Source organism: Bos javanicus, chromosome 12 (genome assembly GCF_032452875.1).
Source record: "Bos javanicus breed banteng chromosome 12, ARS-OSU_banteng_1.0, whole genome shotgun sequence".
NCBI classification, from domain to species: domain Eukaryota; kingdom Metazoa; phylum Chordata; class Mammalia; order Artiodactyla; family Bovidae; genus Bos; species Bos javanicus.
The window spans coordinates 50,541,103-50,560,590 of record NC_083879.1 but is presented as its reverse complement, the minus strand read 5'-3'; the positions used below and the strand labels follow the sequence as shown (position 1 = coordinate 50,560,590).

The following is a 19,488-nucleotide window of genomic DNA, read 5'->3' as shown; positions in this document are numbered from 1 at the left end:
TAACCTGTCAGGTGTGTTTATTTAGAAAACCCATTCCAAACAGATACAGGGTGGTAATATTTAAGCATTTCAAGTGAGGGGAAGTGGGTTGAGGAAGCAGTGGAAGGAAGTGGGTTGATTATATTGTAAGATATAATCTTACAATAACCCTCTCTTAGCTCCTTCCCTGGTGGCTCAGACAATAAAGAATCTGCCTACAATACAGGAGACCTAGGTTCGATCCCTGGGTTGGGAAGATTCCCTGGAGGAGGACATAGCAACCCACTTCATTCTTCTTGCCTGAAGAATCCTCACGGACAGAGGAGCCAGGCGGGCTACTGTTGGGTTTGGGAAGAGTCGGATGTGACTGAGTGACTAAGCGCAACTCTGACCCTAAAGGACAAAGCAGTTTGAACAGGGAATGATGGAGTACACTTTACTATTGTAATATTCTCACACAATAGAGAGGTTTAAGAGAACAGCATCAAAGAGACAGTCTACCAAGAGCCTTGAGAGCCTTGAGAAAGGGAAAAGCATATCAGAGCCAACAAAGTTCCTTCTAGGTCACCAGGGTAGTAGATCTGATTAGGACTTGAGGTCAAAATCAAACGTGTAACAAGTGTTCATTTCCCTTGAAAAACAAAGACCTAAAAAACCTTCCTTAAAAAAAAATATTCTTTGTTCAGATGACCAAAGCCCCTGTGTGTGTTAATGAAAGAATCATAAATTTCTTTTGAAATGGAAAAAAATTCATCATAATTTCGTGATTTAAAACATGAGTATTTTTTGAGATTATTAGTAAATAAGATTCAGAAATCATGTAGACTTTAGAAGGAACTGAAACCAAGCAAATACGATTACTTAAAAAAAAAAGTCTTAGGGTCCCATTGAGAATGGTCCCCTCTCCAGAGGGCAGCAGAGACACCCAAAAGAAAACGGAGATCTCGGCGACCCGAGAGAGGACGAGTTGGTCGGGGCAGGGCCGGCGCTGGGCGCAGGACTGCTGCCCAAGGGGCGGGTTGGAGGAGCGGTCGGGGACCGCGGCCGGAAAAAGAGGCAAAGAGGTGACTTCTCAGATAAGCTTTCAGAGACGACGGTCTCCGCCCGCCCGCCCGTCCGGAGGCGGGGTGGCAGCCCGATTAAAGAAGCAGCCAGCCTGGAAGGAAGGAAGAAGCGAGGGAGGGACGGGAACAGTAGGAGGAGGAGCAGCGAGCTGGGCTGCAGCGACCGGAGGAGGAGCGGCCCCCGCGAGGCCGCGTTTCGTTTTTGTTATTTTCCACCGAAGTAGTTTTCGCAGGCCCTCCGGGGGTACCGATCGCGCCGAAGCCCAGGGACCCCGACCTTCCAGGTGACAGCCGGTCACCCTGGTAGGAATCAGCTCCGCCCCAAGTCACCCCTCCCGCCCGCCCACAGCCGGTTCCCCGCCCAGCCTCCCTGTGCCCGCCCGCGGCGAGCGGCGGCCGCAGCGGCTCTGCAGCGCCGGAGAGGGCGGCGAGGGCCCTCGGACCCCGCGGAGCCGCGGACGAGGAACGCGAGGTCTGACCCCACGCGCGAGCCCGAGAAAGGAGAATGGCGATTTAACTCGCCCTCTTCAGCCAGTCCTGCTGGCCGGCGCTGCCCGGGTGCCCGCCGCCAAAGCCCGGGAGCCGCGCCCGGAGAAGTGCTGCATGGGGCAGGGCCGTTAGGGCGCGGAGTTCGGGGTCGCGCCGAGTAGGGCGCACGGCCCAGCGCAGCAGTTGGCACAGTTTCGGCGGCGCCTTCAACGCGAGAACTGGGGGGGTGGGGGGCGCGGCGGGCCTTTCCCCCCGCCTCCGTGCCCTCCTCGGGAGGAGTGAGTTATGGAGCCCCCCAGCTGCATTCAGGATGAGCCGTTCCCGCACCCACTGGAGCCCGAGCCTGGCACCCCGGCGCAGCCTGGCCCGGGGAAGCCGAGCGACAAAAGGTTCCGGCTGTGGTACGTAGGGGGGTCGTGCCTGGACCGCAGGACCACGCTACCCATGCTGCCCTGGCTCATGGCCGAGATCCGCCGGCGCAGCCAGAAGCCCGAGGCGGGCGGCTGCGGGGCGCCGGCGGCCCGCGAGGTGCTTCTGGTGCTCAGCGCGCCCTTCCTGCGTTGCATCCCTGCGCCGGGCGCCGGGGCCACTGGGGGCTCCGGCTCGACGGCCGCGCAGCCCAACCCGGCCGTGTTCATTTTCGAGCACAAGGCGCAACACATCTCGCGCTTCATCCACAACAGCCAGGACCTCACCTACTTTGCTTACCTGATCAAGGCTCAGCCCGACGACCCGGAGTCACAGATGGCCTGCCATGTTTTCCGCGCTGCAGACCCCAATCAGGCAAGACCGCGCCGCTCCGAGGCCCCGGGGAGGGTCCGACACACCCGGGAGGAGTGGCGGGGCTGCGGGCTCCGGTACCACCCGTTAAGGACCGGCTCTGGTCCGGCTGCTGGCGCGCGCCCTCCACGTGGCGCACTTGAGCGCAGCTGGTCCGGCTCCTCGGACCCCGAGTTCGGGAGCTGGCTTTTGGGGGCGGATGGGGCGGCGGGAGCAGATGACCCGCAGGAACGAGGAAGAGAGAGGGACGCTGAGTGGCTTCGAGACGGCAGAGGAGCTAGGACGATGCGGGGAGCAGCGCACGTCCTGGCAGGATCCCGACGTCTTGGGGTGTGACTGGAGAGATGGCATGCCCGGCCTTGGTCGAGGGTGTGAGTGCGTGCAGGTGTGTGTTTGAGTGAACGCGGGAGAGGGTTGGGTTCCTAAAGGCCCCCGCACTCACCCTGGGTCTTGGTCGAGTCCTGTTCCTTAGCCTCTTGGATGGTCGCATCTTCGTCACAATAACACCTGCAGGTCTCCGATGTGGGAAGATGTTTCAGAGCCGGGCTTAGGGAGAAGTTACTAGACACTGTCAGATTGTCAGCAAAATACGAACCCGCGTTTATATGTTGAGCGGAAAGACTTTTTTGTGTGTGCCGTTTTTTACACACTAATTGGAGACAGAATCAATACCCACTTGCGTGATTTAAAAATCAGTGTCTTAGAAGAGGCAAAAAATCTCTTTTCTAATATCATTTCTCTCGAGTTTACGAAATCGAGGTGCCTGTTACCAAACAGTACATTTTTACTTCCTTAAGAAACGGACACAGTCCTTTTTTCTTCTGGAGAGAGAGATTTAAACAGTCTTTACCACATTTTGGTTGTGTCTTGAAAAACAACACCCCCTCCCCCCCTTTTTAAAAAAATGTGTAAGGAGTTTTTTTTTTTTTTTTTACCGTGTCAAAAGTCCCTGAGATGCTGTCATTTTTTAGTTATTTATTTGTTTGGGCAAAGTACTTAGATTCTTTGGGAAAATAGTGATGTCTAAATGTAAATCAATAGTCTCAGTTGTACTTTGTGGCCAGGTTCTTTAGCAGCTGGCCAGTTAACAGTCAGATGAGAAAAACATTCTATAAGGAAGTCTTTAATTTTTGAAAATTCATATGATACTAGAATATATACATTTTCAAAAATTAAAGCATCTAGTATCTGTAACGGAGAAGGAAATGGCAACTCACTCCAGTGTTCTTGCCTGGAGAATCCCAGGGACAGAGGAGCCTCCTGGGCTGCCCTCTGTGGGGTTGCACAGAGTCAGACACCACTCAAGCAACTTAGCAGCAACAACAGCAGTATCTGTAACAGAAAGACTGTCTGTTTAATAGCTTTCCACAAAAGGCCTATAGTTCAGCTGAAGAAAATCAAAGTTCAATATCTTCTGATTCCATCAGTTACTTTGTAAGCTAGTTTAATATGCTCAGAACTCCCAGTGTGAAGAGAGCAATTTTGATTTATGGGACCTCTGTTACATTATGGTAAAATACCTTATTACAGATGATCTCAGAATCCTAACCATGATTAAAATGAATTTCATTTCATACTTATCTGTTCAAAATTTATTTTTAGCTGTCAGCTATGTTGAAGTTGGAGGGCAGCATGTTCTTTATTTCCACTGTTGTAGTATTGTATTTATCACTATCTTTATTGTTTTAAGGTTTTGGGGTTCTGTGAGTAAGATGGAAGTAGTGGCATTTTTCTAGGACTTTAAGGAATATTTCAAGATTCTTGATAGTTCTTTCCTTCAGGTCTGAAGCATGACACATCATTGCTAATTTCACTGATGGTCAAGGTTTGTCTCTGGATTATAGCACCTTAAATTCTCAACAGTAGCTATTGAGTTTTCCCTGGACTCATTGAAGTTTAATTAAAACATCCCATTTTATTTACCTTCCTTTTTGTGTTTAGATTTGAGAGCCTGAATGTGCGGTCACTTTACAAATAATAGCATGTGTAAGCTTATGTACCCGCTATGTAGGAGCAGTGGAAGCCAAATGGCTTTTTGATAAAAGAAGAAACAAATTTTCCTGTTTATTGTCATTTCCTAGTTGAGTCTTTGATCTAAAGATGTAGATTCCTATTTGCCCCAAACCTAGAGAGCCCCTGGCAGAGGATCATTAATTTGAAAGGCCAGATGTTGTCTACTTAAGAATTATCTCCAGCCATAAATCAAGGGTTACAAACCTCCACAGCTGGGAGGATGGTTGAGTGAGGTCCATGGAGAACTAAATAGGGAAATTCTTTCTCAAGGTGCTGCTCAGCTCCAGATGGAAATTACGTTAACAGAATATAAGCTCAGTGTTGACCAAACTTCTGATTTCTCAAGAGAAAATGGAAATTTGGATTTTTACATATGAGTCCACATTTTAAAGTATTAGCAAGTATTTTAAACATTTAAGAATCCTATCTGGGCTAAACAAAACACATCTGAAGTTTGGCTTCAGAGATCTAAGGACGGCCACTTTTGATCTTGCGCATAAATATTTGTTGAGTGGCCAAGTGCAGTCATTAGATACTGTGCGCTCTTTGTCACATTTCCTTTTGAAATAGTGAGGAGAGTTAGAATGATTTGGAAGGCAGAATTTATAAGTCAGATTCCCAGTAGTGATGATTCCGCAGTTGAACTTGTTTGAGGATGAATTCACATTATTTCCATCCAGCAGTATACCTCATATAGCGTAAAATCTCTGGATTTTTCTGAGCACCTATGAAATGAGAAGGAAGAAAATTTGCTGTTTGCAATTCTACATTTGAAGTAGAGACTTATTTGTTCTTGTTTAGTCGCTAAATCATATCTGACTCTTGCGACCCCATGGACTGTAGCCCGCCAGGCTCCTCTGTCCATGGGATTTACCAGGCAAGACTAATGGAGTGGGTTGCCATTTCTTTCTCCAGGGGATCTTCCCAACACAGGGATTGAATCTGCATCTCCTGCATTGGCAGGCAGGTTCTTTACCACTAAGCCATCGGGAAACCCCAGAGAATTATTTAGTTGGACTTTAAGATTATGGCTAAATCTCCTAAGTATTTTCTACAGTTCCTGAACAAAATATGGAAGGTAGCCTGGAGCAGAAGTCCTGCAAACATCCCTAAGTAAACTAGCCTCTGCTTTGTCTCTCTTGCCTGTCCCTTTTCTGAAATAGACTTGTCTGTTGGTTGACCATGTAACTTATTGTTTAATGCAGGACAATTTTTATGAGAAAGGAGGCGTCGTTAAACTCACACCGGTATAACAACTATAAAACTGGACCATTTAGGGCAAACAGGAACATAAATGACCATAGATAAATGGAAAAGTTTGTGTTTCTGCCAAGTCACTGAAATGGAGGATAGTGGTTTCTGTATATAAAATGATGATGTTTTGCAGCATATCTACTCACACATCTTTTGTGGGGTGGATCTCTGTGTGACGTCAAAGATGAGAGTGCTGTGTGTATGCGAGTAGCTTGGGTCTGTTGTGGGGAGTTGCCATAGTGATGTGCCCTTTGGCTCCACACCTTCCTGGTGGGTAAGAGTCAGCCTGAGGATGCTAAACCTTAGTCAGCCTGGAGGAGAGCTCTGCCATAATGCTCTGATGCAGAGCTATTTCTCCCAGGTGCAAAGAGAGGTGTGGGTTGGGAGCAAGTGAACTAGTTCCAGTTCAAATATATGCCAATACAGATTGCTTCCCATTTATTCAAGCCTGTGTAGTCTTGCATGGGAGGAATGTCAGTCAGCACACATCAGCCAAGGTTGGATATTTGAAAAGTGCTTAACTCTGCATAACTTAAAAAACAATTACACTGGCATAAATTGAGTTGTAGACTTAAAACTGGTTGGAGAAACCAAGAATCTCTGAATCTATACCGAAAATCTTGGGAAGGTCACTAATATTCTTCAAAGTACTTACCTTTATCTACTTTCAGAAAGAGCCTGAATGTTACATTCAGAAAATACTACATACTGAGCGACTTCACTTTCACTTTTCACTTTCATGCGTTGGAGAAGGAAATGACAACCCACTCCAGTGTTCTTGCCTGGAGAATCCCAGGGATGGGGGAGCCTGGTGGGCTGCCGTCTATGGGGTCGCACAGAGTCGGACACGACTGAAGCAACTTAGCAGCAGCAGCATTATCTCCATTTCCCCATTAAAAAGCAGAACTTGTTTTATGTTATATATATATTTTTATATTAAAAATAAGAATTGTTAGTGTTTGTAACGCTTGTTAGAGATTACATGTATTTGCATAAGACTCAACAGCATATGTTTCAGATTACAGAATGAGTAGTCATTTAAAACACAAAAACATGATTGCTGTAATTTTCATTGATTTCGTTTGTGTATATATTCCTTGAAGCTCACAAGAATGTACTTTCAAAGAGATTTTACAAATTGTGTTCTTAAAATTAAAAAGTGAACTCGACATGGTTTATTTTCAACTCTAAGTTCTCTAAGCCTGTGGGTTTTTTGCTTCTTTTAAAATAGTATTTTCTGAACTTTGCTCAGATAACCAATTTTCACCCATATATTTTCAAAAGATCATTTTTAGTGTTGTCAGAGTTGAGGATCAGTGGATCTGGGAATATACAAACAAGGAAACCAGAGAAATAGAAACCTGGAAATTTTCACATCTCTCTCTATGCTTTCCAAGTACTTTGTGCTATTCTAGACAGGTAGCTCTCTTCCCTCGTGTTTGCTCTGGTCACTTTTTTTGTTCTCTCCCTTTCTAATCTGAGGTGGATCTAATCTGCTTTGGCTTTGTGGTAGGATCCTGACTACCTTATCTAGGGGAAGGGTAAAAATGTATACCCAGAGACTCCCACTTGTGAATTGGCGTGTTATAGTGAAGATGGTGGTGTTTGGTATCAAGGCTTGTTTATCATAAACCAGAGCTTCTCAAACTTGAGTGTGTGTCAGAATCACCTGGTAAGCTTGTTCGAACAGACCGGTGGCCCCCACCCTCAGTTTCTGATGTTATCAAGTTCTCTGATGATGTTCAGACTCTGGTCTGGGGACCACGGTTTGAGACTCACTGCCTTCAGTGATTCTGTTCATCTGGTTGGCTATATAATCCTTTCTATTCTCTTGGTTATTGTTGCAGCTGTTCTCAAACTTGAAAGCTCAGGGTGAGTGTGGGGAGGAATAATATCTACAGAAGATTTTTAAGAAACTCTTCATTTTATAGCTTAATAAGCTTTGCCTATTTTCTTTGCTAGATAGACATTATTCTGCCAGACATGCTGAGACTAGCCCTATGTTTAATGAAAACATTACCTTTCAAGCCAACGTTTTAGGTTCTTCAGATGGCATAATCAATTTATAAGGAATATATTCTAATGTTCAGTTATGATACAGTTTTGCAAAAATCAAAGCTTTATTTATTGAATTTGCAGAACTAACATGTAAAACATCAGTATGTGTAATATACTGTCTAGTAAGAAAAAAATCAGGCAAGAAGAAACAGAATTGATAATTTGGTGAAAAGGATTATGACTACTCTGAGTGATTATTGCAAACTTTTCTCTCCTTCCCCTTCTTCCTCCTCCTTTTTCTTTTTAAAATCTCACGGCTTTTGTTTGTTTTGTTAAAATCATCTGGATGGTGATTTTAGATGCCCATTTCTTTTGGGCTGTGTTGCCGTGTTGTTGTGGCTCCCCAGGTAGCGCTAGTGGTAAAGAACCTGCCAGCCAATGTAGGAGACAGAAGAGACACAGGTTCAATCCCTGGGTTGGGAAGATCCCCTGGGGAAGGGCATGGCACCCCACTCCAGTATTCTTGCCTGGAGAATCCCCATGGACAGAGGAGCCTGGTGGGCTAGAGTCCATGCAGTCGCACAGAGTTGGACACGACTGCAGCGACTTACTATGCACCACCACATGCCATGTTTTTAGTTAGAGATATCCCCCTGTAAAATGAGGGACAGATCAATTATAAACTAATTTTGTAGTACATTCAGAATTATTGACCAGATAAAGGATTTTGTTTGAATTGTGGTCTATATAAAATATTAACACAAATTTAGTAATTCATTGGGAGGCATCAACTAAGCATGCCATTGGCTTGTTACTTTAAGGGTGTAATGTGATTACAAACATACACAATAGTACGTCTATCTAAATAGCTTTTTAATGCTTAAAAGCTAACCTTTGTTGAGCTCTTGCTGGATGATATTACTGCCTTTAGTGCTTGTCCTAGGTAATCACATTTTATCCTCACAGTAACAGTGTAAAGTATGTATAAGTCTTCCTCCCATTTTACAGATGAGAAAACTGAGCTAAAGAAAGTTTAAATATTTCCCTAAAGCACAAAGCTTGTAATGGTAGAAATAGTTTTCAATCTGTGTGAATAGATCTCTTATCTGTTACTCTAAAAATATGATTTTAATTGTTAGTGATAGGAAGCTTTATGCTATCACTTTTTCCCCATTTAAAAAAAAATATAGTTGTTTTATTTTGTTTTCCAGTTTTACTGAAGTATAATTAACAAGTGAAAGTGTGTTAGTCGCTTAGTTGTGTCCAGCTCTTTGTGATCCCATGGACTGTAGCCTTCCAGGCTCCCCTGTCCCTGAGATTGTCCCTGAGAAGACTCAAACTGAGTCTTCTGCATTGCTGCTGCTAAGTCACTTCAGTCATGTCCAACTCTGTGTGACCCCATGGACGGCAGCCCACCAGGCTCCCCTGTCCCTGAGATTGTCCAAGCAAGAATACTGGAGTGGGTTGCCATTTCCTTCTCCAATGCATGAAAGTGAAAAGTAAAAGTGAAGTCGCTCAGTCATGTCTGACTCAGTGACCCCATGGACTGCAGCCTACCAGGCTTCTCCGTCCATGGGATTTTCCAGGCAAGAGTACTGGAGTGGGGTGCCATTGCCTTCTCTGGTCTTCTGCACTGGAGGCAGATTATTTACCATCAAAAATTGTACATATTTAAAGGTATAATGTAGTGTTTTCATATACATATCAAATGGAAGGATTACCACATCAAGCTAATTAACATACCCATCAACTCAGACAGGTATTGTTTTCTCTGTGTGTGTATGGTGAGAAAACTTAAGATCTACTCTTTTGGCAAATTTCAAGTATACAATATAGTATTATTAATTATAGTCACCATACTCTCTATTAGATCTTCAGAACTTTCTCATCCTGCATAATTGAAGTGTGTTTCCTTTGACCAACATCTCCCTATGTCTCCCATCCCCCAGCCTCTGGCAACCACTTTTACTCTTTGCATTTATGAGTCTGACTTTTTAAATTCCATGTATAAGTGAGATCATGCAGTGTTTGTCCATCCCCCACCCCCCCCCGCCCCACTTTTTAATTAAAAATCTCCACATTTAAATGTATTCACTGAATTTATAAAATAATAATGAAATGCTGAATGCATGCTTGGATATAGTTTTGCCAGTGTGTATTTTTGTTTCACTGGAAAGAGAAAAGTCTGCATGATCTGTTAGACTGGTGAAGCTGACCTCTAGTCTTTTACATTGTGTCTTTAGGAGTGGCAGGGAAGTAAACTGTGAGAGTCTTGTTTGCAACCTTTGTAGCTACTTTGAGGGGAAGTGTTGCCGCTCAGTCATGTCCTACTCTTTGCGACCCCCATGGACTGTAGCCCACCAGGCTCCTCTGTCCTTAGAATTTTATAGGCAAGAATACTGGAGTGGGTTACCATTTCCTTCTCCAGGGGATCTTTCCAACCCAGGAATTGAATCTGGGTCTCCTGCACTGCAGGCAGATTCTTTGCTGTCTTAGCCACCAGGGAAGCCCTGATAACTACTTTAGTTTAGAATAAAAATTCTTTAGGATATGTATTAAGAATGGGTACAACCATGCATTTGTTTTATTGACCCTTAAAGGATATAAATATTGTAAAGTATAACAAAGTAGAAAGTATAAATTATAAAAATGTAATATCAAAGTATATAATTATAAAGTGTGAAATTATAAAATATAAAAGTAGTGCATCTTACCATCATTATAAAACATATACAATAAAGCAAAAAATATTGGTATCAAGTTGTGCTATTTTAATTACCTTGGGTTAAAGGGAAAGAATACGTAAATTTTAAGGTTATCCCAGTGACCTGATGGGCTGATATATGATTTTGCAGGAGTTCAAGTAGGGAAAGGTGGTTCAAAACAGCATTCATAGGTTCACAATAACTTCAGCCTGCTGAACCCACGCTGTGGCAGCCAGTGCCATAGGCATGTGTTTGGGAAAATAACATCGTTCATCACATTGAATTTAGCTCATTAGTGTAATTGTTACTGGTTTTATACTTGTGCTTGTGGGTATTTTGTAAGTTGGCTTTGGTTTGAAAATTGTTTAAAAGCTAGAGCTGTAAGTATCTAAAGTTTATGTCTAGATTTTTGTGACCATATTTAAAGTAACAGTAAAATAATCATGTTAACATCTTAATTTATCTTCAAAAGTATTCTAACAACCAAAGGTAAGTTCAGAAAACTCCTGGCTTAAACTTTCAGGTGTTATTTAATATGACTCCCATCATCTATGATCCTATGACAGAGAGAGAAAAAAGTATGAGATTAAAATTTTGATGGGTTTAATTTCAGATAATCTTAACACAGGTATTTGCAGCTCTATGAAAAAGATACAGAGGTATTCTCCAAATTACTGATCCCTTCCGAGTTTTATTTCTTGTAAGAGGTTGGGTTGGAAAGAGGATCTCCTAGTAATGTGATCTTCCTGGTTAAATATAGAAGCCTAAATTTGCTGCTTCAGATCTTTTATTTTGTGGATGCCCTGGACGTGAGTTAAGTGAACTCCGGGAGCTGGTGATGGACAGGGAGGCCTGGCGTGCTGCGATTCATGGGGTCGCAAAGAGTTGGACACGACTGAGTGACTAAACTGAACTGAACTTAACTAGTTGGATAGTCCTCACTTTCAAACTCTTGAGAATTTTTACAGGAATTTCTATAATTGTCAAAGTTAGAACATAGAACTTTGTACTGTCAGTATTATATAACTTCTGAGTAGTTTGAAATCAATTTCAGATTGCAAGTCAAACAGTGTTTCTGGTTGAGCAAATCAAGTAATATTTTATGTCTCACAATTGTATCTTCATTCACATTTTCCATAATAGGTTATACAATGTGGACAGGTATATTTATGGCTTAGGGTTTTACAAAGCAATAAGCAAATCTGTCTTCTGGCCTCAGACAGCTCCCAGTTTTTTCAATTCACCTCTTGCCCTGACTTCAGCCATTTAATTCTCATTAGCTCAGCAGCTCGAGGGATTTTCTTGAGTTTACCTGAAATTAAACTGATGGCTTTCCTTCTTGGTTCTGCAAGTATTTCTGTTCCTTAGATTTCCAGTGTCTTAATACCGGGCTTCCTAAGTTGTGCTAGTGGTAAACAACCTGCCTGCTAATGCAGGAGATTTAAGAGATGTGGGTTTGATCCCTGGGTTGGGAAGATCTCATGGAGGAGGGCATGGCAACCCACTCCAGGCAAGGCAACGTCTCTTGCCTGGAGACTCCCATGGACAGAAGAGCCAAAGAGTCGGACAGGACTTAAGCAACTTAGCACGCACGCACGTTTCTTTATACCTGGTGGGATACCCCATTACTCTGTGTTGCATGCGCTGCATCCTCCACTTTGGAGACTACCCAGTGTCTACTGTCGGACTCTTAAATATTGTGCACTGCCTGCTTGATTGAATTTCTTTCCACTTTTGGAAGCTGGAGTTCCCCCTTCTGAGGGATGATCTGGTTGTCTGGTCCTTACCCCTTCCTGTTGGTTCCCTCCAAAGCTGTTAGCCATTATTTACTGATTTTATTTTGGCTTTCATATGGAATTTTGCTAAGATCTATTGGCAGGAACATAGCCTAGTAGTGATAGGTAGTAGGCACGATTCTTCTATATTCACCCATAATTCTATATCTAATTTGAGGAAGATTCAGTAGGCTGAATTTAGGAAACTAGATTTCTGTCTAGTTTCTAATAGTACTGATAAAGCAATATGAAAGTGGGTGGTGTTATATTTTATTTTTCGACAGCCCTTTATATTTTAACTTCCCCCATTGATCCTCAATTCAAATGGCCATATTGTTCTGTTAAAATAATAATGGCATTTGATAAAATTGCCTGCTCTATATTCCTTAAAAAAAAAGTGTTAGTTATAGCAATAACTAATAATTAATATAACTAACCAATACCACTAACCAATAACTAATATGACATGTAGGATCTGGAAGTTAATCGATATTAAACCTTCATTTCTGTTGGAAGTTAGGGTGAAGATATGTTGAAATTATATTGTTCATTTTGTTCATATGTTCATGGAGTATGAAATATATATGTTCATGGAGTATGAACATGACCAAATTAAATCTAGCTTAATTAATATATGAGGTAGTATTGAAATTCTTTGGAATAAAAGTATATTTAAAAAAATCTTCAATTTCTCAACTATTCTTACCTAAGCCCATCTTGTAGTTTAACAGAGTTTGTTATCTCTCTTTTGCTTGATCCACCACAATTATCCAGCGTTTGATTCTATCTTTAGAAAGTACGCTCTAAACTTCTAGGAACCATGTTAAAAAATAATAGATATATATTCATGATAATATTAGCTCTAAGCAGTATATATATGTTTAGTTTCTTTTTAAACCTTTGACTTCTTTTTTTTCCTTTCTTTTTATTTTTTAAATTGTCAAAGTATGATAGCACATTTAATGGGAGACTTGGAAAATACAGAGCAAAGTTACATATAGTTCCACTATATAATACAATTATTTTTTTAAGTAGACAAATTAAGATTTTTTTAGTTGGAGTTTCAATATCAAACTCAAAAATTAATGGAATGAACAGACAGAAAAGTAGAAGGTATAGTAGACCTGAAAAGCACTGTGAACCAATTCAACCTAAGTAAGATGAATACAGTTTTCACACAACTGCTAAGTCACTCCAGTCGTGTCTGACTCTGTGCGACTCCATAGACGGCAGCCCATCAGGCTCTCCGGTCCCTGGGATTCTCCAGGCAAGAACACTAGAGTGGGTTGCCATTTCCTTCAGCAGGATACAAATATGTTTGTTTTCTTGACTCAGATCAGATCAGATCAGATCAGTCACTCAGTCGTGTCCAACTCTTTGCGGCCCCATGAATCGCAGCACGCCAGGCCTCCCTATCCATCACCAACTCCCGGAGTTCACTCAGACTCATGTCCATCGAGTCAGTGATGCCATCCAGCCATCTCATTCTCTGTCGTCCCCTACTCCTCCTGCCCCCAATCCCTCCCAGCATCAGAGTCTTTTCCAAATGAGTCAACTCTTCGCATGAGGTGGCCAAAGTACTGGAGTTTCAGCTTTAGCATCATTCCTTCCAAAGAACACCCAGGGCTGATCTTCAGAATGGACTGGTTGGATCTCCTTGCAGTCCAAGGGACTCTCAAGAGTCTTCTCCAACACCACAGTTCAAAAGCATCAATTCTTTGGCGCTCAGCCTTCTTCATAGTCCAACTCTCACATCCATACATGACCACAGGAAAAACCATAGCCTTGACTAGACGGACCTTTGTTGGCAAAGTAATGTCTCTGCTTTTTAATATGCTATCTAGGTTGGTCATAACTTTCCTTCCAAGGAGTAAGCGTCTTTTAATTTCATGGCTGCAGTCACCATCTGCAGTGATTTTGGAGCCCAAAACAATAAAGTCTGACACTGTTTCCACTGTTTCCCCATCTATTTCCCATGAAGTGATGGGACCAGATGCCATGATCTTCGTTTTCTGAATGTTGAGCTTTAAGCCAATTTTTTCACTCTCCACTTTCACTTTCATCAAGAGGCTTTTGAGTTCCTCTTCACTTTCTGTCATAAGGGTGGTGTCATCTGCATATTTGAGGTTATTGAAACTTTCCCGGCAATCTTGATTCCAGCTTGTGCTTCTTCCAGCCCAGCGTTTCTCATGATGTACTCTGCATAGAAGTTAAATAAGCAGGGTGACAATATACAGCCTTGATGAACTCCTTTTCCTATTTGGAACCAGTCTGTTGTTCCATGTCCAGTTCTAACTGTTGCTTCCTGATCTGCATACAAATTTCTCAAGAGGCAGATCAGGTGGTCTGGTATTCCCATCTCTTTCAGAATTTTCCACAGTTTATTGTGATCCACACAGTCAAAGGCTTTGGCATAGTCAAGAAAGCAGAAATAGATGCTTTTCTGGAACTCTCTTGCTTTTTCCATGATCCAGCGGATGTTGGCAATTTGATCTCTGGGTCTCAACTTTAGCATGCATCACCTGGAGGGTTCATTTTCATGCTGATTGCTGGACCTCCATCCCCAGAGTTTCTGATTCAGTAAGTGTGGGGTGGGGCCAGAATTTGCATTTCTAGCAATCCCCAGGTGTTACTGATGCTGCTGGTGCAGAACCACACTCTGACAACCACAGCTCTAGCCTGGGGGCTGACACACTCTTCCCTTTGTTTTTCTACACACAGTTTTCTGTGAACACAACCCCCCACTCATCTATTTACATATTGTCTATGGCTGCTTTCATTCTGCAATGACAGGACTGAGTGTTTTTGACAGAGACCCTATGGCCACCAAGCCCCAGGTTTTTATTACCTGGCATTTTATAGGAAATGTTTGCTGACCCCTTCTCTAGCAATCCTGTTAAAAATAGGTATTTTTATCTCCATTTAATAGATGAGAAAACTAAGTCAGTAATTTTCCTAAGGATGCAAGCCAGTAGTAGCAGCAGATCTGGGTTTCCGAACCTCATGCCTTTTCTGAAGCCCACTTTGTAAATTTTTTATCGATGGCCCTTAAATGTGTCTGTATAGCCCAGCCCTCTTCTCAGAGTGCCAGCTTCTTTCAGCATTTACATGCTTACTTGACATCTGCATGTGAATATGTAGTTGCTGATACTTATAACCTGGGAATTATATTTGAGTCCTAGTTTTCACTTCCCAAGTACAGTCCTGATGAAGAACAGTCCTCATTGAAGGAAGTCATCATGTTGATTCTGCTTTCAACACTGACTTTTTTAAAATTTTTGGCTGCACTGGGCACGTGGGATCTTAGTTCCCTGACCAAGGATGGAACTGTGTCCTCTGCAGTGGAAGCCCAGAGCCAACCACTGGACTGTGGGAAGTCCAAAACTTAGTTTTTAGTATGTCCATGTCTCTCTAAGACCACTGCCACCACCTGGGTCTAATTCTGGTCAGGTCTTTCTGGGACTATTAGACTCCTCTCAACTATTCTCCCTGCTCTACTTTTGCTCTCTTATCAGTCCCTTCTTCAGTGGAAGCACAAACCAGACCAGATTCCCTTTGTGCTGAGAGTAATATCCAAATTCTTCTCACGAAACCCTGCATGGCTCCGCCCCTTCATCTCCCCCTTCCCTGGCCGCCCCCCTCAGTCTCCTCTTGGACTGCTCCTCTCCACATGCTCCCTACATTTCAGTCATCCTTAGCCAAGTCCAACTCAGATCACTGCAGAGTCTTCATAAGTGTGGTTTCCATTCTTAGCCATTCTTAGGTTTCAGTTCTTTGCTTGACTCACAAATAACACATCCTCAGATTGGCATCTGACAACGGTCTATCTAATAAAGTCGGTAGATATCTCAATTTTTCACTTCTATCTCAGCCCTTTATTTGTTTTCCTTTTGGCATTCACACATTTAAAATTAATTAAAAAAACATTTTCTCTGAATATTGTCACCACCTCTAGAATGTAAGCTCCAAAGAGACAGCAGTCTTGTCTGGTCATGGTTGTATCCTCAGATCTGCTGCTGCTGCTGCTAAGTCACTTCAGTCATGTCCGACTCTGTGCGACCCCAGAGACAGCAGCCCACCAGGCTCCCCTATCCCTGGGATTCTCTAGGCAAGAACACTAGAGTGGGTTGCCATTTCCTTCTCCAATGCATGAAAGTGAAAAGTGAAATCCCTCAGTCGGGTCTGACTCCTAGCGACCCCATGGACTGCAGCCTACCAGGCTCCTCCATCCATGGGATTTTCCAGGCAAGGGTACTGGAGTGGGGTGCCATTGCCTTCACCGATCCTCGGATCTAGTCCTATAGTAAAAGTTCTTGCTAACAAGTTGAAATTAAACAAAATAAGAGTTGGCCCCTACCCTCAAGGAATTTAAATCCACTGGTGAGAACTTAAAGTCTCCTGGCAGTAATATGCATGTGCTCTCATACTTGTTGCTTTTCCTTAAGTTTAAGAAGTGTTGATTTTATTGGTTGTGCAATATTATTTTTTCTTATGAATACTTATAATTTTAAAGACATCTACTGCTTACAGTATTAAATGTGGTTTAAGCAGATATTTTTTAAATAAGCAGATATTTTAAAAATAAGTAAAGTTATGCAGTTTCTGAAAACAAAATTATAAACTCATTTGAGATGGACCTTTCCCCTCCCATATCAAAACACAAGAATTTTAGTGAGGCTGCCAACGTGAAAACGTGAATGTTTGAATAACGTGAATCAAACATTCAGGCACCTGGAAGATGATCAGTAAGAGCAGTGTTGTGAATACACCCTTGCAAGATTTGGATATATTTTAGTTTCAGCTTAGATGTTATTTAGGCTTCTCCATGGAAATAAGGTCTCATTTGGAAGGCTATTTATTTTCAAAATACTTTGAATGGCTTCTGTGTTTTACTCCCAAATCTAAAATAGACCTTTTAAACCTTATCCTTAAAGGGGCAGGGAAGTGCTTAAGAGGTGTCTCAAAAAAAATTTTTTTTTTTTAAGTCAAAAAAAGTTAAGTGAATGAATGGTGAGAAGACACCAGGGTAACCAGGGATGGGAAAGAAAAAAGATATGGCCCATGTCCACGGTGAACTGTTGACCAGTAATAAAATGTATGATTTGTATCCTGGATTTCTTTATTTGCTTAAATAGCATACCCTTGTGACAGAGTGTTTTTTGGCTTGTTTGTCTGTATACTTCCTTTGTATTCTTTTTATCTAATGTTTGTAATAAGAGCAGTTGATAAGTTAGTTTTAGTTTTCAGTGCCCACTGAGGCATGTACCAAGCCACACATAAGATAGTATTCATGCTTGGCAGCTGTATCTCCATAGACTGGAGGTCAGCTTTAAAGAAAGAAAAAAATGACACAAGGAAAGATGATCTTATTTTTCCAGGAAAAATAAGTGCCAAAGTTATTTACCTTTATAGAGACGCCCATCTCTTCTCTTCCTTAGGAAGGGCATATTCTCCTCATTCCTTCTTTGCCTTCAGGCATAATCTGTCCACCCATGAGCATCTCTGCAGTTTTTTGAACGTTTGGTCCCTTGTATGGGGTAGGAGCTGCCTCTGCTTCATTGATGGAGCCCTGTGTATTTACTGAATGAGCATCTCTGTTTTGTCATTTCCCGTATTTTTAAGTGATGGAAATGATCTTTGAAAGCCAACTCTACATTAGTAGGCTTGGCTTGAAGATGTAGATATTGCTGATGGTACATTTTTCTTTTCTTTTTCTATTTTTTTTTAGCTGTGGGATCTTAGTTCCCTGACCGGGGATTGAAACCATGCCCCCTGCAGTGGAAGTGCAGTGTCTTAACCACTGGACCACCAGGGAAGCTGCTGATGGTGCCTTTTTTTCAAGCTAGCACATGTAGCTGCTTATTATGGCAAAAGGCAAATATGTAAATAGTTTAATAGCAGGTTTGCCTATTTAGCTTGTTGTTTTTCTTTGCTCCCAGAGTGGAAGAAAAACTCACAAGCCTGTTCTGAGGAAGGAGAGGCTGTCATGTACACACTAAGCTTGAAGGCTGGTGCTTGTTGGCAGTGGATTCCCTAACCCTGTTCACATTACCCCCATTGACTTAGGAACCAGGAAGATGGACAGCTTCTGGGTGGATGTGGTTGCACCAATTTATTGTCTCTCTGGAGACCTTGTTTGCTGTGATCAGGCAGTGATTTTTTTTTTTTTTGAGAGTGGAATCATTTCCAGACATTGACAGTGGGAACTGACATATGTATGCCCTGCAATTTTTTCTTACCTGTTTACATTTCCAGATGAATTATTTTTAAATGTCATGCTGTCACCATGAAAAGGAGTTAAAACAAATGGTCTGCAGATACTCAGAGATCCCTTAATCAAATGGAGACTTTGATTAGCTTACTAAAATTATTCACTTAAAAAAATGTTTAAATGTCCTCAGTACCTGATACTACAAAGGACTTTGTATATGTTTTCAGTGTGGAGGTCTTACTCTTAATGAACAAAGTGTTTGTCTAATGTGGGCGGGCTAACCATGGGAAAAATCCCATCCTTTACTCAAATCATTCTCTATTTTGGACATGTTCACATCTGATCTCTCTCAAAAGAAGTGACTGTCTCCTACTGGAGTTTTCATTTGCTGTTTGGTGACTTTGCAAAGAAGGAAGGATTATTGACTCTGCAGGTGTGACCATGTGGAACAGAGATAACAAACCTTCAACTAGAGAAGGCAGACTGGACCCAGGAAATTAAAGCTCTGGGCTCCACTCTTCTGTGATTAATCATGTAACACGAACACTCTGTTAATCTAGTTAGTTAGTTAGTGTTAGTCACTCAGTCGTGTCTGACTCTTTGTGACCCCACGGACTGTAGCCCGCCAGGCTCCTCTGTCCATGGAATTCTCCAGGCAAGAATACTAGAGTGGGTTGCCATTCCCTTCTCCAGAGGATCTTCTCAACCCAAGGATCGAACCCAGGTCTCCTGCATTGTAGGCAGATTCTTTACCATCTGAGCCAGCAGGGAAGCCCTCTGTTAATCTGGATCATGGCTTTACCACTTGCTCTTTTGTTCATCACCGCAGTCACTCATTTACTTATTCTCTCAACATCTTTTCATTTATTCAGTTCTCAGGGGAACTGAATGTTTCCTGTGTGCCTGGCACTCCATTGAGACTGATCTATATAAAATAAACGAATTCCCTGCTTCATGTTTCTTAGACTTTTGTGGAGGAGTCAGACAAAACTGTGAATAAAGAGAATAGCACATCGTAGTAGCTGAGTGCCTGGCCTCTGGAGTCTGATCTCTGAGACTCAAAGCTCTACCATCACTGGGCTCCATGCTCTGGGGAAGTTCCTGCCTCTCTCTGTATCTTGGTCTGCTCATCTTTCATATGGAAAGCGTAGCATTGTTGTGAAAGTTAAATGAGTCCATTGATATAAACTGTTTAAAATACTGCCACCTCAAAGTACTCT

At 42.4% G+C, this 19,488-nt stretch overlaps 1 protein-coding gene and 1 non-coding gene across 5 annotated transcripts in view; one reads left to right on the top strand and one right to left on the bottom strand.

The window, feature by feature from the left end:
• The first annotated feature begins 934 nt into the window (after positions 1-934).
• Positions 935-19,488, top strand: part of TBC1D4 (TBC1 domain family member 4) — a 210,120-nt gene continuing 191,566 nt past the window's right edge. For 2 of the 4 annotated variants that reach the window (XM_061435093.1, XM_061435092.1), the window contains exon 1: positions 935-2,315. In XM_061435093.1, the coding sequence (XP_061291077.1) occupies positions 1,818-2,315 (498 nt within the window). In that variant the 5' untranslated portion in view covers positions 935-1,817. Of the gene's footprint in view, positions 2,316-2,378; positions 2,698-19,488 lie in introns of those variants that run through there. The other 2 variants (XM_061435094.1, XM_061435095.1) reach the window with 2 other exon arrangements.
• On the bottom strand, positions 17,800-17,872 carry TRNAG-UCC (transfer RNA glycine (anticodon UCC)). The gene has a single exon. It is a non-coding gene; the product is annotated as a tRNA-Gly (tRNA).